Source organism: Corvus moneduloides, chromosome Z (genome assembly GCF_009650955.1).
Source record: "Corvus moneduloides isolate bCorMon1 chromosome Z, bCorMon1.pri, whole genome shotgun sequence".
In the NCBI taxonomy this organism is placed as follows: domain Eukaryota; kingdom Metazoa; phylum Chordata; class Aves; order Passeriformes; family Corvidae; genus Corvus; species Corvus moneduloides.
The window spans coordinates 25520830-25539631 of record NC_045511.1 but is presented as its reverse complement, the minus strand read 5'-3'; the positions used below and the strand labels follow the sequence as shown (position 1 = coordinate 25539631).

The window sequence follows — 18802 nt, the reverse complement described above, 5'->3', positions numbered from 1 at the left end:
TAAAGGTCATTTTTAAAAAGGCTTTAAACAATGTGTCTGAAGAGCTTTTCTGCATATTATTACCAATATCCTTGTGTTGTGTCAGCCTCCAGCCACGTGTCTGGTGATGAGACAGAGCAGGAATGCTGCTTGGAGAAGACGTTTGACTGCTTGGACACAACACTGATAATGGTTAGATGGGGAGCAGAGCCAGAGAATTCAACCAATTCCATTTACATCAGGATTTAGCTGCTGCTAGACCAAGATTTCATTTTCATCTCTTCCCCCTTTTCACCATTTAATTTCTGCACTTGTTAGGACTATGAGGGGGAAAAAAAAGTCTGTTCTCCAATTATTCAATGGGATATTTAACACCTTGCCACTGTCACAGCTGAGTGAGAGCATATATACTGGTTTCAGAAATAAGTGAAAGGCATTTCATTCCTCAGTTCTCACTAGACTTACCTGAAAGATGGGTAATTGAGAGGGATCCACCTTTTCTTTTGAAGCTCTCTGTCAGAGGAAGCATCACATATATACAAAAAACTATTTACTTTTAATTGTTCTTTTGAGTTTCACCAACGACTTGCCTGTTGCCATGGAAACTTCTGAGCATGCAGAAATTGAGCAGCCCCTGTCCAGAAGCCATTTGTCAGATAGCAGCCATAATATATATATATATATATATATATATATATATATATATTTTAAACAAATAATAATTCAAAGGTGACAAACCACAGCCTGCAGCTAGTGATCAAGTGTAAGGCTAATTGAGAAAGTAGGAGAAAGGAGTTTCTTCATCTTTCTGTGGTAATTCCCTGTTTTTTCTTCCTTCAGGCTTGTGTGATTTCATGAATGGAAGGTGTACATACCACAACTGACTCCCCTTAAGTGATATTTCCTACTTCCAGCTTTCATTCAGAGATGAGAAAATTTCTGCTTAGCTCTGTCTAGTGCTCTCTGGCTACCAGGGCACAAAACATCACAGAAAGAGCCAAAGTTTCAGGTGGCTGTGCTCTGCTAATATGTCTCTATTTCCAAAATGTTAGTTTAGGTGAAAAATCCCACGTGCTTTCTTGAAATTCCGGCTTCATCAATCATAAACTACAACTGGGATCTTGCCAGACTGGACTAGAAGCTGCTGAGCACAGAGCAATTGAGAACGCAGCCGTGGTGCCTGAACACCTCTTTGATTCACAGGCCAAAAAGTCTCTTCCCTGAGGAGCTCCACAGCTTCTAGGACGGTCCAGGCAGGCAGGAGGGATGGAGAGGCAGGTCGTTTTGCTAGGAGTCAGTCCCTCCTAGTTTATCCACAGATATTTAGCACCTTGATGCCTTTGTCTGAAAATGAAATCTCTGTAATGCAGTACTGGAAGTCTCAGCTCTGATTTGGGCTACATGGAAAATTTTGACCTTTAAAAAGCGCTGACTGTACTGGTTGTCATGTGGCTGTTAGTGGTCCTCAGACACTGATTGTTTGGTGAATTGTTTGGAAAAGAACTGAGAAGATCTGCACGTTGTCAACGCAGTATTTATAATATATAATATACTAATAATGTAAAAATATAATCATCTTTTTATTCTGGACTAAAGGAATGGGTTAGCACAGAGCTCACAGAGCGGGAAAGATGCTCTTCCAAAGAGTAATAAACCAGATTTTTATGAGTACTGCAATCAAGAAAATAAAAAATGGAGAACATCTAATTCCTCTTTTTAAAACTGTTAGTAACTAGCAGTGGTAATACAAATGTAAAGGGCATGGAAAACACTAGAAGACAATTTTGAAGCACACATTGCATTTGTCTGCAGAGTGGAAGTAAATCCAAGTGTGAAATGTATCAAACATAAAGGCTCAACAGGGAGAATGTAAACCCTATCCTTAAGTTATTGAAGTTTAATCAGTTATATCCATAAAAGATAAACTGAAATAGTAGAGCAAGTGAAAAAACTCTATTTTGTAATACACTGAAACAGTATAATATGAAGAAAACAAAATGTAGGCTTGCAGTGTATAATTTACACTTATTTAAAACAAATGTTTTAGTTGAACCTGTTCAGAATACTCAGAATTCAGTGAATAAGTCCATTAAAACTAAAGGTATAAATTCAAGGTTTGAAGGAGAATTAGAGTAAACACATTTAGAAATACTTAGTAGATTAAGGAATTCTATAAAGGTAGCTCATCTATGGATGTAACAAAACCTTTCGGTATCATGCCTCTTTTTCCTGATGCAATTACCCATTGTGAGTTGATTCTGTGCAATCATTGTTTTGGATTGTTAAATTCACTGTAGCTCTAACTCGTGGCTGTCAGGTTTAAGATTTGGGCAAAGAAAGAACACTTGTATGAATTCAGCCAGCAGGGTAATAACCAAAGTTTGCATTTGAGAGTGGGGGTTTTACAATCTACTAAGCTAAACATGCATAGTTTTATTGCATTAAAGAGACAGCAGAAAATTACATTCTTGCTCCATTCTGGATGTTTTGAGTTCTGCGTAATCAGTGAGTGTCATTGTTTTCATTTAGATGAGGAAACTAAGCTTTGGAAAATGAAATCTGAAAGAAGTATAACCACATCTGCATTATCATTGCCCTAATAAAACCAGTAGATACCAAGATCTTCGCTGGTCTGGGTACCTAGAGGATTTGGATTCAGATGTCAAAAAAACAGCAGATAAGACTTCAGGTTAGAGACAGTTGTGAGATAGATCTGTCTAGAACTGACCCAAAAGACCAGAAAAATCTGGGTGAGATGTGATTTCCACTTTGCTTTGTGAAGAAAGGAAGACCCTTTAGTGATGAAATCAGCACAAAACTGAAAGCAATCTCCACCTCTGTGTCCCACTCTGTCCTTGGAAGAGTCACAGATCTGGGCATGGGAGCTGTTGAACCTCGTGCAATTTACTGTAGTTCAAGGGAGATCGATTTCCCTTCCCTTATGAAGCCTGACTGTATGTTTGTTTCCTGACACAGTGTTCTGCTTTATTTATGTGACCAGCAGATTCCCAGAGCAGTGACAACTTTCTCTCTCGTGTGACTGCCATGTTTTGCAGCGTGGTGCTTGCCCTGGATGGGCTCTGTTACTACCCGAGAGAAGGAAGGAGTGTATTCCCTTTGTAAAGGGCTCTACTTTGCCCTGCCTCCAGAAAGGGGTAGAGCCCACACCAAAAACATGCAGGTTGTACATACACCTTCTGTCTCATGTGGAAAGAAAAGCTGAACAACTCAGGAGGCCAAAAAGCTACTCCCTGGGAAAACTTCAGAGCAGAGTTGTAGCACTTGTGACATCTTCTAAGGACTGAGCTGGAGAAGCAAACCAGTCCGAACCTTCCCGTGAGTGAGCAGCCACCCTGCGCTTTGCACTAGTCCAAGAGGGAGTAGGCTTCTCTGAGGGAGCATCTGGAGTATCTTTGACATTGACTGGTCCCCTTCTTTCAGGGTTCTCTTCCCTCACACAAAAATTTAGGAAAGGGAAGCCCCCTTATCTGCAGACATAGTGGGCCCAGTGGCAGCAAGATCTTCCCCTTCTTAGCAGTATATCATCTGTCTGTCCAAATACCTGAAATCCTACACTTTCACAGAAAGTATTTTTAGAGTATGAAATTTGGCAGAACATACCCCACTTGCCCTGTGTTCCAGCTGGACCTCAGAGATGAGAGGGGCTGGGTGTGGCTGGGCTCCATTTGTGATTAGAACCAATTCAGTGCTGTAAGTCTGGTCATGTTCAATATGGTATTTCATGAACAGTGTGATTTATTGATTGCTATGACAGAATATGGGTCAGGAATTCCCATGGCACTGGTATCAGAAAGGGCAAGCCAGTGGTATCACCACAAGAACGAACCATATCCCGTGGGCATCCTTATGGGGGAGGAGATGGGCACAGCCCTCCAAAAGTCCCAGAATACAAAGGTGGAGTCTCCTTTGACCTCCCTTCCCTCTTAAGTCACGTGTATTGTTTGAGAGTGGGGGAAAAGGTACAGTTCTAAGTGACGTAATTTCATGACCAGCTAGAATTTGAGGGACTCTATTAACTCACGTAATGCATATGCAGGTTTTATTTTGTTGACATATGAGGGGGTGTGAAAAGCAATAAGTATTTTTGAGTTACTTAAGCAAAGTTCAACTTATGGTCACTGTTTGGACACTTTCTTGGCTCAGTTCCTGTTGGCTGCATTGTTTTAAACAGAGCATGACCACAGCACCTCGGTGCTGCTCCATCCTTTGTTTCCTGCCTCTCTCAGGGCAGCACCCCAAGCTCCCTCAGTGTCCCTGCTCCTGGGGCTGCAGACTGCTGGCTTCTGCTGAATTATTGCCCACACAGACACTTCTCCTTGCTGAGCTTTGTCTTTCAGTATTTCTTTCAGTATTCTCTCAACAACATTCCTGTTGTGAATTTCAGCACAATCTCCAGCGCCCTTAGGTTTGGCACAAACCCCCTGTATTACTTGCAGAAGGATTGTTTTTCTAGATTTCCCCTGTTCATTTCCGAGCTCATGAGATTCACTTGCCTGTTGCCTTTAGAAACCACTGGGATCTTTTTGTATTATGTATCAATGCCCTCACTGGAACTCAGTGTACCAGGTCATCTTCAGAAGAATGTCATCAAAAGTACATACAGTCATGACAAACACAGTGCTTATTCCTTTTTCTGTATGTTGAGTAAGCAAAGCACGGCCTGGGGACTGTGTAACTTACGCGGGTAGTAAGGGCATGAAAACCGTTTCAACATCAGGTCTGCTCCTTCCTTTGCAAACCAGTCAAACGCACGGTGTCTAAGCCATCGCTCTGCTTCCTAATTTTAGGCACCAAGATAACATCGTCCACACATGAAGATCTCGGGACCCAAATAGCCGCAGTGTTGGAGTTCAACACATTGGAGAACAGGTATTTAGCAAAATTCCCCCCAGACCCAGCTCCTGCATAAGGACTCTCCAGGCACTTGATTCAAATATAGTCTGTAAAAACCTTCATCCTTTATCTCTTCATCCCTCCATCAGTCTGACTTCCTCCTCCTTTGTGCAACATACAGTTCTGGGCCCTCCATGGGAACTGTCTAGAACTCCTGCGAATTTCTGCTCTTTTTGGTCATTTTTTTAAAGGTGAAAATCCCCTTTTGTTATCTTTGTCTCTTCTGTGTCTCCTTCTGTCTAATTCTGCTATTCTATTATTTCTTTAGGTAAAACCAATATGAAGTATGCAAAACCTAGTAATTCTGAATTCGATGGTTTTGATGTTGTTGTTGTTCTGGGTTTTTTTTCTTTTTTTTTTTTTTTCTCAAAGGAAAGCTCGGAATTACTGAAGTAAAAAGCTTGTTCTAGATGTGGAAGAACTGCAGAATTTTAGAAGCTGGTAAAATTAATGACAGATCATATGGCCTAGAACATTTCCTTTCCCAGACAGTGTAAGTTTTTTGTGACAAGCATGAGAAAATTGTGAGAAAAAGTACTGCTATGATTGTAAAGGATTTTCGGGTGCAGGAATGTGTCTTTTGTTACACTGTTATACAAGTTACTTTAAATGTGAAGTTGAAACTAGTCACGCTGTACCTGATGGCACTTTTTCTTCACATTCTGTTCAGGTTTGACAAAGTTCCTGTTAATGTATAATAAACACAGTTCTATTGTTATGTCTGAGTAAGGTTGCATACAAATAGATTGACTAAAGGCATAATGAAAAAAACCAAACACACAACAAATTCGTCTAGAATTCATAGGCTGGGAATTTTTGTGCTTCATCCAAATCTCTAATTTAAGTTTTTTAGTGACCGATAGCAATACTCTCAGCAGCACATTGTAGGTCAATATGTGCTGAGCAGCAGCTGGGAGAATATAAAGATCTTCGCTCTTATCAGGGACAGAGAGAGTGGGAGAGGAAAGCACTGAGGAAAAATACAGTAATTTGCTAAAACTTGATTGCTGAGGTTGTTTTTTTCCCCCATTATTTTTCTGAGTGGGACAATCATGCGGTGGCAGATGCCAAGGTATGTTAAACTAGAGCCAAGCTGTAGCTGAGCAAATAATTCTTGCAAATCTTTTGCAACAAAGAAAATATGATCAAATATTTCTTCATGAAATACCACCCAAATGTTTTTCCTCCAAAAATGTTCTGAAAATACTGATCGGCTTTTATTGGGAAATTTAGAATTTTGTAAGCACCATTCTTTCCTCACTTAATAACTTTCATCTAGTAATTTCCACCTAAGTTTTTCCACCAGGCAGTTCTAAGCAGTGCCACCCTTTCCCCTGACAGTAGTTACCTCTGTGTTTGATGTCTGAAAATGCCACTTTTGTCCCAGAGCAGTTCTCTGTGTTTTAACATACATGTGCACCAGCAGAACCCACCACACTTGCACTTTTCTTTTATTATCTGTTCTGTAAGACTCTCAGCTGCTGCCTGTTCCAAGGAGCAGCAGCAAGAATGGGACATGGCTACTCTGAAATGGTCCTAATTACTCCAAAATGGCTGGGCCAGGTAAGTCAGAGCTGGCAAAGTGCCCTGTCATAGGAATTAACTTTCTCTAATGGCTGAACAGGCAGTGAGCAGGTCTGCTCACTGTTCACTTCTCTGAACCTCCTCATTAGAAACTCAGCATTATTCTAATTTTTTTTAACTTATTTGTAGCACAGAATTTCCCTTTTGTGATTGTGAGCTTTTATGAGTTATCCAGTAGCAGCCAGCACATTGGTACAGAGTTGACCAAGCTGGTTGGTAGCAGAAGGTACAGCACATTGATTTTTAATGTCTTTGTGCTCCTTACTTAACTCTTGTTTAGGAGAGTTTGTTTTAATTCCTCTTAAACTGCTAGTGCTTAACAGTATCTCTGGATACATCCTAAGGGCATGCTGGAATATTTCAGATCATCTCTTTAGTGACCCTCTGCTTCCTCCTAGCTACGCAGTGCACTATGAAGTCTATTAATTTTCAAATTAAGGAAAGGGATATAGGAAAAGAACACTAATTAGGTGTGAGCCACAGGGGATAAATGATGACATTCTTCAAGACAGAGACACTACTCCTCTTACAGCTAAAATTGTTGTATTTCCGTAGAAGCATATGTCTTTTAACACACCTGAAGCTCGTATCTCTCGTAAGAAAAAAGGTAACACAAAGCCAAGAAATCAAAACACATGGATGGTGCACAGGTACCATTTAGTAAGAAACACAGAGAGGTAGAAATGGAAGAGAACAAGGAGATCTTATGTCTAATACTGCTTAACTTCCAGCTGGCTGAGTTTGAACCCTGGGGAAGGTAGCCATTAGTGTACCTCATCAGTGATACTTTGACACCTTTTCAGAAGGAGTGACCCTTCTGTAAAGGAAAATCAGGTGTGGATGACAAAAGGACCATGGAGTACTATACATGGAGTGGACATTGCATTCAGTGTGCTCAGATGTGAGGTGTTTGTGGGGATCACCCCAAATCTGTTGTCCTGACAGAGAGATTCATGAGAGGTTTAGCAGCAAAGACATTTTATAGGAAAGGATCTAGAAAGACTTACATACTAAAAGGAGAGATTTTAATTTGTTAGGTCAGAGAGTTAATTAACCAAACACAAAAATTGACACCTGGGTTAAAAAAAATTGACTCCCTGAAGAAAGTGAAACTATTCCAGCTGGGAGGAAAAGACAGATCATTTAATGAACACGAAGGAATGACCAAGGCTTCTTATGTGCCATAAGAAACAGACTTTTACTCATTAAAATGAGTAAGCAGAGATTGTCTAGCAAAGAATGTGTTAGGAAAAGTGATGAGTCAGTCTGCCAGCGGGGGAGCAATACCACTTCTGTTTGAATTTAGCCATAAGTAGCATAAAAGTGCTTTTTCCTTCATTCTTCACTTAAGTCTCTGTACCTGCTTCTATACTGAATGCAATGAATGCTTTTACTTGCATTTTACATTGACTTGGATTGAGCTAAGAATGATTTCACAGTAAACAGGCTAGCACAGGATTCTTCACACAGCAGCACAGTGAACTCAATCAACCAGGGTGGTGGGACTCTACCTGCCTCCCTCCACATTGCACAGAGTATCCCAGGATACCAAGAGATGTCCCAACAGGAGTGATTTAGCAACTACAGCAGTGGTATGAATGCTATGAGAGTAAACAACATCTTCTAATGAGTGAGGGTATCCAGGAAAACTTACTGGTACTTAGAAAATCACCAGGTAGCATTAATCTCTGAACAGAGTTGTCCACAGTGACATCAAAATCTTACATAACAAGACCAAGAGAAGGGGGATTTTATGTTGACTATTCTGTCTTTGCCTCTTTTTTTTTACAGGGACTCAAATGCTGTATAGTGCAGTCCTGCCTTGAGGAGACAGAGGGTTGTTGTTGCACAAAGGAGGAATTGGTAGAATTGACAGAGTTCTCTGGTAAGGTCAGGGGGCTGATGTGCTTCCAGGGCCTGGGTTTCCTTTGGAGCTTCAGGTTTTTTTCTGTGTTGAAATACCTAGAGAGACTGGATAAATGGTGCTTATGCTTATAACTTTTCTAGTAATAAACAGAGTTTATAGTCTGTGATCTACAGTCAATTGATGGCTGCTGTTACAGCAGGATATAAAAACTACATCCACAGGAGTTCAATAGGTGTCTGCCTTGCAAACATTCTGGGTGGAGGGGAGAGACTCAAGCATTGACATATGTGCTCTCATGCGGCTGTAAGGGCAAATTTAAGAGCAGATGCCACACTAGTGGAGAGAAATCTGTTGGAAAATGCAACTGTAAATAGATCTTTGAAGCCTAATTATGATTCAGCAAATATTCATACCGGTTACAGTAGCATAAAAGTCTTTAGATTTAATCAGCAGACCTTAATTCAAAGCCTTTTCCTTCTATGACTTGGAAGGTATTAACAGCAGAGCAAGGACAGTCCTTTTTGATTACAGAACTCCAGTCAAAAGGACATCAAGATGTTTGTGAGAGATGTGTATAAATTACTTTAGAACACAAATGAATGAAGTATTTATGAAGTGGTAGCAATGCAGTAAAGTAGTAATGAAGTATTTAAAGAAATTCAATTTTTTAACACATTTGATGGATTCTTACACTGCCACCTTAAAGGAGAGCAGTACCAGAAAGAGCTGAGTGATGAAGCAGGCTTGTGGTGTATGAGACAGGGAGCTGCACTTACTGACACATGTTCTGTGCCCATTTCTCCCCTTACCTATGGAAATTGAGAGCATCTCACGTCTGGATTGCCACTAAATCATTAATTTGACTATGCATATTAGTCTCAGAATAGCAAGTTTTGAAATCCTCTGCACAAGGAGACTTGAATCCTTACTGTTCTTTCTTTATCATATCACACACAGTGTGTGTCAGGTCAGTAATCTGCAGCACTAATCTTCTAAACAGGTTAAAACATTCTCATTTTTTGTTTATGTTGTGTAAAATTTTGGGCTTGGTTCCTCCAGAAGGAAAATTATCCATGTCATATTGGACATGACTACAATGAAAATATAATTGAAGCTGGGTTACATGTGCTTCCTCCTGCACGTATTTTTTAGGTTCACTTAGAGATGATATAGCTGGTTTGATTTTCTTAAGATTTCCACCAAAAGAGTTCTCAGCTCTTGTATGGCTGGTGTCTGTTTGGAGCCCTCAGTTTACCTTAACCAGAGAATGTTGCTTCCTTGAGTCAAAATGAAGGCTTAGATCCCCGGTCTCAATGATCCCACTTGTCCTTTATTTCAGCCTCATATTCCTGCTGCATCACTGAGTTTTTAAAACACAGGTATAAACATAAGCATCACATCACTAACATAACAGAACAAAATTCTATTACAATAATAGAATCTCTTTAAATCTCTGTTTTATTCAGTGAAAGGAATATGTGACATGGTACCATCTAATGATACCTAAAGGGGAACACTTCAAAGGAATCTTCAGTGCATTGTTTCAGGGCTAGTATGAAGTGAAAAAAAAAAAAAAGAAAAGTAAAGTAAAAATATATCATCCTTTTAGGAAAAAACCCAAACAAACCTCTCCCCAAAACTCAACAGTATTTTCCCTTCCTGATACTGTTAACAAGTAATGTACACTTCTGGACGAAAGAGAATAGTTTCACCCTCAGTTATTATCATTGTTTCTCCTAGATCTGATTTATTTGCATCATAGATATAAAAATGTTTTAAATTCAAATGTTTGCAATTCACCAGACTTTGAGGTTCAGGGGTTTGTATTTTTAGGTTTTTGAACACCTGAGAAATACAACTATGTAATCCTTTAACACAGTGAAAAACACTGAATTTTAGCATAAAGACTGAGTTATTTCACATTCAAGCAGCCAGCATACTAATGAGAGAAAAATTTAGCCTGAAGCTGTCCTGATTTTGTACACAGAATAAGTGTTAGGGCTGTTGATTATAAACCTATGTATTGTTCTCAAAAGTCATGTTTTCATTTTAAAAGGGACGTATACATTTCAAATGTATTCAAATGCTATGTTGCAGGTTTATACTGCTATTAAATAATCCCCTGAATGTAGTACAAACGTAATACTAGACTTCATCAAATAATTCTCTTTCACCAAAGAAAGTACTGGTAGTTTTTAAGCAACTGCTCTCTAAGCCTCAAGGCAGTGAATGTTTTGGTTTTTTTCTTGTTTGAGTGGGGTTTTTTTTGTTTGTTTGATGGAAGAAAGCAAAGGAGTATCTCAATCCACTCCAGCAGTGCAGTAACCAAGGAAGACAAGTGATGTGATTCAATCGTGTGGCTCAGAGTGATTGCTGGGAAGAGAGACAGGCTCTGGTGCGAAGGACAGATTCCCTATGACTTCCATGGACACTCACCAGGCCTGTACAAACAAAACTCTCACTATCCTTCCTCCTGGTCATTCCTGGTATTTTCATTTCGAAATGCCAACAGAAACTTGCAATTAGCCACTCATTTCCTTCAGCTGCAAAAAACGAGAGACTGTGTTTCATTTCTTGTTCTGAGCCTTTAGATGGAACATTTTCTCTGAGCCTCTGATGAGTATCATTAAGTCTTTTAGCCACACCTTAGGTGAACTTAGATAACAGGCTTTCTATTTCTCAGTGCGGTTTCTATGCCTACAACAAGAATATTAAATTAGCAATATCTGAAAATGAGCACAACTAATTTCAAGATGTAATTAGTTATACCACAACTGACCTTTGTGGAGATCAGTTTGTGGAATCTGCAATGCAGTTGCAGTAGAAAAGGGGGAGGGAGGCAACATGATGTCCAGATGTGGTCCACGATGTGTGGAAGGGTTGTAAAGGCAGCTCACAAATGAATTGAAATAGTGTAGTAGTGATGTCTTTGAGAGGTGACATATACCTGCTGTGATCCACTCAAGTTATAACCCTTGAAATGCGTAAGGTTTTTTTACTTTTGAAGTGTTTTGCATAGCCCTGTCAGTAACTGCAGGACAGTCAGGGCGTGTGTGTACTCTTTCCGCATTACCACCTCCCGTGGTCCACACAACGCACACCACTGCCAAGGCACCTGTAAACTGTTTGTGCACAAACTGTCCACTCACTACCAGCATTTGTGGGTGTGGAGCTTGATGTAGCACAGGCTTTTCAAAGCAGAAATGAAGAGGCATAACCACTATTTCAGGCTGGCATACAGGGCAGGAAATGGGGGTGGCTTCTGGAGGAAAAAGACCTTTGTTTGGGAGTTGTATTTATTTCTCAAAGATGATTGTTTGAGGTGAAGTGAGGCCACCCCTTCTGCAGTGGCTTTTGTAGGGACCTGTAAGAAGTTACAGCAATCCTGAGGTCACTGATCTGGTCTGTAACTACCACAGAAGCACAGTGAAGGAATCATCAAAAAAGGGAGTGGAGAAGGATGATTTCTAGACACAGTTAATTTATTACTCTTCCATCTCCTCCTCTTTATTTAATTGCTACCTGAGCAGGCCAGACACAGAGTTTACAGGCTCAGCAAGTTACCTAGTCAGCCTTGCATGGACAAGAAAGGCAAAAGGGGTAACTTAAACCCAGAACTCATTAGTACATATTAATTCTCACTTATAAAAAAGTATATTGCTCATTTTCAATGAAGTGCCAACACAAAAATTAAAACTCCAAGTGGGAATTTTAAACAGGAGTGAGGTAGAGGAGTTAGTTGTCCTGCTCATCTTCCTCCAGAGAGGCACAAAACAGTGGAGGGAGAGTACACAGACAGGACACCTGCCTGGTGCTGGGACTACACAGTAGATAGGAGCTCTGTTCCCTGTTTGACTTCGGAAGTCATTCCTACAGCTTCCATTTTTCTTCCATACACCTTTCATGACCCCATACTAAGCTAGGTCAGAGAAATCATCAGGCATTAGAAAAAAAAAATTATTTTAAAAAATATTTAAAAGTAAATTATTAACCCTGTTCTAGCAGATCAGCTATGCAAATGTTGGTGCAGGGAAAAGAAGAAATGTGGAAAAATTATTTTCAGAAACAGTTTGAATCTATGCTGCCTTGAACTGAGTGACCTTGACTTAATGTAGTCTACTGCACATCATGTTCAAGCCTGAGAAGATATTTCTGTGCTCTGGTTTTGGATTCGTGGGTAGGATTTAGCCTTGGGCTTCAGTGAGTCATCATGAAGACTCAGGTTTAACACCACCAACAGGACAGCTTTAGGCAGAGAAGCCTCAGGCCTCTCATTTATGCAATTTAAGAATACATTTTCAGCAAATGTTTCTGTTTTGGTTTTGCCAGCAGGTGAACAAGTGCTTTGGCATTTTACTAAGGAAAACTTGGTTTTGAAAGCTGTTACTGCACACTACAGAACCTGCAGTTCCATGCTAAAAGGCCACCATAACTTTTGCTTGTTTGGAATTTTTCATAGAGTCAAAAAACCCTTCAGGCTGAATGGCACCTCTGGAGCTCCCTAACCTGGTCAAAGGAGGACCAGTTCCAAAGATAGTTACACTGGTCCCTTTTCAGTTACTTGCTATTTATCTCTTAACAATAGGGCATCTTCTCACAAATCTGCCAATACTTTAAAGAATCACCGAATATTCTGAGTTAGAAGGGACCCACAAGGATCACTGAGTCCAACTCTTAAATGAACAGCCCACAGAAGTGAAATTAAAACTCAGCTTTCAGTCCCCATAATATCACAGGCTTTTGTTTCAAGGACCATACACAGCAGGACAAGCGTCCACTGTGGAAGCATCCAGTGAGCTGAATGACAAATATACTGTAGAAATAATGAAAGGGATCCCCCGATAGCTGAGTTCTGCTGTGGAGATGAAACACTTATAAAAAATGCTGAGATGGAGAGTTTGGGGGGTTCTCTTTGAAGCAGATCTTCATCAGTCCTGCTTTTCTTTCTTACTGCTGCAGTACTGCAGCCTGAAGTCCTGCAGGGCACTGCAATTCACCAGCCTGTTATTAAACCTGACTTGAGGTTGAAATTGACTGGGAGTCTTCAGAAACACTTCTTATGAAAAATGGCTTTCTCTTTTTCTTTTTTTTTTCTCCCACATACAACAACTCCTTTTACAAGTGGTTTCAACAAGATTTTATTTGGAAGGGGCTTCTTCTCAGCCTCAGGCTTATGCTATGTAGACATTGCTGGCAATACCCCCCCCATGTCTCCTCCTGCACACAAACAAGCACCACACCAGTCCCCCATCTGTACGTTCTGCTGAGTTGTCTTATTTTGGAAGGGGAAGGACTGGAAACTGAATCTTTCCTTTCCTGCTGGGACCCTGTGTCTGATAAAAGAAAAAAAATTCTAATCTGGTCAGTTTAAATGAGATTTGACTTTCTTGTTTAGTATTTGGGATATTAGAATTAAAGGTGTAGTGATTTTGTTTTTGCCGACTTAACGGTATTTTTATTCTAGAAAGAGTTGTTACTGCTTTTTAAATGAAAAACTTTAAAGATCACATATTTTCGTTAATGTCTTCTGTTATTTCTCAGTTCCATGTGAGAATGTTGAATTTCTCCTAATCTGAGTTTGTGAGTACAGCATTAATTTTGCAGTATTTAGACTCTTTTTTCCTTCAGTCTTTACTAACATCTGTACTTCCTGTTAACATTTGTACTTCAGGGGATTTCATCAGATTCTTATTTTGAACTTCCATTTCACATTGTGCTTTGTCTCTTCATTTTACCTTTATCACCTCTCTCTCAATGCAGGGAATTTTCAGAGATGTCTTGGTCTGTATATCAATACGTCCTTTCAAAAGACTATCTAGTGACAGATCAATTCCTGTGTTAAGCATTTCCCTATTGGCTTTCATAGAGACTGCAAGAGTATATAGAATTGATTTGTAGGGTAGAATTTATTCTCTTGAATCCCCTTACAAAGACATCAGTAAGTTTTTATTGACAACCTTACATTAGAGTATATCAAAAAGCCCGCAAGGGAAAATGCGTTGAGGTATTTTGCTCACAGTCTGTCTCCAACAGGGATTTTTTAATTACCTGATTTTCTGCAGAACAGCAGATCCTGGCACTGGTGCTACAAGAACCATGGTGTACCCCCATGAATTTGTGTCAGGATCACAGGGATTAAGGAAGATGTTCCCTGCCACAATCTGTAATGTCAAGGAGCTAGTTTGTCATATTTTTGTGGGCTTTTGCTGGTTCTACAGGACAGCTCAATGAATAACGAAGCTTAAATGAAAGTTTCTGAGTTTAGGAGTATTTCCAGTCTTTTCAGTTTCCTTAAATGCTTTTGCTGCCTTAGGGCACTAAGAAACCACTTACATTTCAGTGTCTGGCAGAAATGATCACGACACATGGGAAGAGAAAGGTTATGGACTGGTGCAAAAGTAACATTTCAATTGTGGTGGGTGTGCTTACAGCCGTGTGCAGTAACACACTGTGTGGAATGACAAAATGCTGCTCACTGGTGAAAACCTGTGGTGGGCTGACCACGGCTGGATCAGAGGTGCCCACCAGAGCTACTCTATCAAGCCCCTTCCTCACTTGGAAGGGAGAGAAAATACCGTAAGATGCTTGTGGGTCAAGATTAAGGGGAAGGAGAGATCACTCACCAATTATCTCATAGGCAAAACAGGCTCAACTTGGGGAATTTGCTTATTTATTACCAATCAAGTCAGAGTAGGATAACGAGAATTAGAACTAAAACTTACAAGGCCCTCCCACCACTTCTTGCCTTCTTCCCATGCTTAGTTTTGTTCCCAATTTCTCTACCTTCATCAGCTTCAGCAGCCACAAAGGGGTGGGAAAATGGGGTTATGGTGAGTTCATTGTATGTTGTTTCTGCAGTTGATGCTGTCTAGTTTTTTCTCCTTTCTTAGGTGCTTCCTTCCCCTTAAGGGTGGGTCATCACACCAACACACCCACCCAGCATAAACCAAGTGTGCCTACAGGTGAACTGAACTGGTACTTCTACTTTTATGTAAGTTTAATGCAAATGTTTGGTTTGTTTTCAAACAGAACATGGGAAGTTACTCTTGTAATAGGTAGCAGCACTTCACGAAAGACACACCTTTGACATTTATTATTTATTACGATAATGATGAATTGTCTGAAATCTGTCAGAGGTGTGGCAATATTTCCATTAGTTTCCATGAGACCATTGACTGGAAACACAAAAAGTCTTCATCTTTCTTTGGGAAATGTGTCCCACTACTGAAAACCAGCCACAGAAGCATTGTACATTAAATCCAAATCCCTAATTCAACATTAGATTCTTGATTCCAGTTGAGCAGAGCTAAATATGAGTTCAAGAGTGCCATCGCTATGGCCTGATTACTGCCTTGCTTAAGAGGAATATAGTTATATCCTCTGCTTCACAGGGGCTTACAGAAGTAATGTGCCAATACGTTTCTGAGGTTTAGAGATACAGCACCAGGACCGAAGTTAACTTGGTATTTTCTCAGGGCTTGCACACAGACCGTTTGGGTCTATCCTAGGTAATCTGATTACTTCAAGAAGTTAAAACAGGAGTTTTCAGGGCAGAGCGACATATATTTGATTTAAGACTTCCAGGCACAAAATACTTAAGGCCATTTCCCAGGATAAAATTGTTGCCCAAACAAAACTTTGGACAGGCTCTGACTTGGCAGTTTGACAGTTGATTTAATGCTGGTGAAACGACTGCCCTGATCCCAGCAGAACCCTTACTGTGCCTCAAACATATCCTTAAATTCTATGTCATATTACATGATATAAGGGCTAATTAGTGTACTAGAGATCATAAAACTATCAGCTTGGTCACAAAAGTAAGTAGGAAAGAACTTCTTTTGATGAGTACTCTTGCTTAAGAAGCAAACTTAGTGTAGAATTAGCTAATTCTAGCAATTACTTACTCAAGCACAACTCTCCTTCAATATCTAGACATTGTAACTATGTATTGTAGCTATGTAACTCCCATTTTAAGACTTTTGTAAACCACTAATGCACAGAACTTTACCTGTCCCTGGGGCTTGTCTCAAAAACACACCTCCCCAGCAAAAACAGTAAAACACCATTGTTTCACGTTGCAGGTCTGTGGTTTAGCCTGAAACTTTTAAATTACTGCTGTTTTGAAGAGTGGACTTGCCATTAGTTCCAGTCATCTGCAAAAGCTTTTCGGTATGCTTCGGTACACTGCCAAATCAAAAAACACTGACCTCAACCTCTCACCATCTTAGACATACATCCCTCCCCCGGTAAAATCTTACACCCACTCTTCCCCTACCCTCACGCTGGTTATTGGGAATTAAAATGGAGTGAAAAGGAGAGAAGGTGAGGCTTCTCCCGGTGCTGGGTGGTTGCCGTTGGAAGCTCCCAGTGCAACTCCCGGGGCCATCGTTCCTGTTTTCCCACCCTGCCTACTTGGGGCAGCCAGTTGAAGGTGAGCTGTGCCCCCCGGGTGCCCTCTGCGTGGGTGACAGGACTCTCAGGGAGCCGGGAGGGTGTTCTCCTCCAAGGGCCTGACCATTCTTTCCTCCTCTCCCTGGGACAGCCAGTGACCACGGCCTCTCCCTCCCCACAGCGTGCGGCAGCAGCGCGGGCACGCAGCTCCTGTTCCTCAGCTGTCCCCAGCTGTTCTCAGCTGTCCCCAGCTTGCCACTCCCGCCAGCATGGCCACGGGGGCAGAGTGGAGCTGCCCCATCTGCCGCGAAGCCTCGGGCAACATCGCCTACGTGGGGTCCTGCCTGCACAAGTTCTGCCGGGGCTGCATCGTGCGCTGGGCCAGGAAGAACCCGTCGTGCCCGCTGTGCAGACAGACCGTGCACACCATCATCTACCCGGCGCCGCCCGACCAGGGCTTCGTGGAGATGGCTGTGCCGCAGCCCTCCCTGCCCCGGAGCGGCGGGCCGCGGGAGGAGCCGGGCGCCGCGAGGCCGCAGCCCCAGGCCCACGTGGCGGGCTTCCCTCCTGAGACCTGGGCGCTTTTCTTCCGCAACCACGCCGAGATCTTGCGGCCGCTGGAGCTGTGGCTGAACGAGGTGTTGTGCGGGGCCTGCTGGTGGGACGTGGCCTTCGCGCAGGGCAGGATCGTGGCCAGCCTGTGCCGCTACGGGCTGCACCAGGAGGCCTTGATGCGGGAGCTGCAGCCCTTCCTGCAGGAGCAGACGGCCGCCTTCGTGCGGCAGCTCATCGAGGTGGCCGAGGACCAGTGCAGCGAGCTGGCGCTGCGGCGCATGGAGTCGGCTCCCCGCCCCGCCGAGGGCCAGCAGAACAGCCCCGTGGCCAGCCCCGGCCATGTCGCCTCCCCCGCCACCAGCGAGGCGCAGGAGGAGCCCCGCGAAGAGCCGGGACAGGCCGGGGCTGAGGCTTCGGGGGCCGGGCAGAGCGGCGGCTACGCCCCCGGCGCCTCCTGGCAGCCCGGGAGGCGCAGAGGCAGCGAGCCGCAGGGCTCCGGGGCCGGGCACAAGAAGCCGTGCCGCCGGCAGAACTAGGGTGAGTGCTGCGGCAGCACCAGGAGAAACGGGGCCGGGACAGCAGCGCGGGTGCGCTGAGAAGTAAAGAAGTTTTTAAAACAGAAACCCAAAGCGAAACAAAAAAAAGGCCAAAACCCACAACTTAGAAAACCGCGTGAAAAGCCTTAGTCTCTCGCTAGAAGCCCTGCCTGTGGCATTTCCATTGCTGTCACCCGAATGCCTTGTTCTCCTTCCCCTGATGCTGTGCACACCTTCCCCTCGTGTGTCTGCTGCAATTTCCACGTTGTCTGCCATAGCTTGAAGCCCCAATCCACTTGTCAGAGAGTGTATTTCTCACAGTTTCTTCAAGAGATTTTACTATTTCAGCTATTGCTGTCTCTAGTCTTACTGCCAGTGTGTGTCTTAGTTTATTAGCAAATCAATGAATTCCAGACAAACAGAATTTTCCATTGTAGCGCTGTTAAGAGTTTAACTTCAGCTATGTTTGGTGATTTTCTGTGATAATGATCAAGATGTTTAAATGTATTTTTCAATTTAAACTTTTCTCCTTTCAAATATTTTCCATTAATTCTTTGTGTAGACATCCTGTGAGTGTGAAGACTTAATTCTTTCTATCAAGAGATGAACATATTGTTAATACTCCAGCAAAAGGTCTTTCCTACTTTTCTCACTTAAGTTAGAAGTCTCTGTGACAAATACTTGAAAGCGAAATTTTATCCAATAAAACAGCAATATTTCTGGAAAAAAAACCAGTTGTGGGCCTTCGTTTGCCTATACCTGAACTGATCAAAGAAAAACTGTTCCTCTCTGCCCTTTTTCCCTCTGTCCTGCTCCCAGCTGTCATCAGCTGCAACTTGTGCCAGCCTCAGTCTGTTCATATCAGAGGCAAAACTCCCAATACCTCAGCACTGGAGGACTGCACCCACAGTCAGTGAAATCATTCTCTTGGACAAAACTAAGAAGTCACAGAAGTGTTCACAGGTCCCCAGCATTA

The 18802-nt window shown here is 42.1% G+C and overlaps 1 protein-coding gene across 7 annotated transcripts in view; it reads left to right on the top strand.

Moving 5' to 3' along the window:
* LOC116438117 overlaps positions 1-18545 on the top strand; it is a 51482-nt gene extending 32937 nt beyond the window's left edge. For 4 of the 7 annotated variants that reach the window (XM_032096769.1, XM_032096767.1, XM_032096766.1 and 1 more), the window contains 5 exons: positions 4788-4869; positions 8269-8362; positions 15235-15335; positions 16426-16513; positions 16917-18545. In XM_032096769.1, coding sequence (XP_031952660.1) covers positions 17005-17826 — 822 coding nt within the window. In that variant the 5' untranslated portion in view covers positions 4788-4869; positions 8269-8362; positions 15235-15335; positions 16426-16513; positions 16917-17004 and the 3' untranslated portion in view covers positions 17827-18545. Of the gene's footprint in view, positions 1-4787; positions 4870-5265; positions 5387-8268; positions 8363-8387; positions 13925-15234; positions 15336-16425; positions 16514-16916 lie in introns of those variants that run through there. The other 3 variants (XM_032096768.1, XM_032096770.1, XM_032096771.1) reach the window with 3 other exon arrangements.
* The last annotated feature ends 257 nt before the right edge of the window (positions 18546-18802 follow it).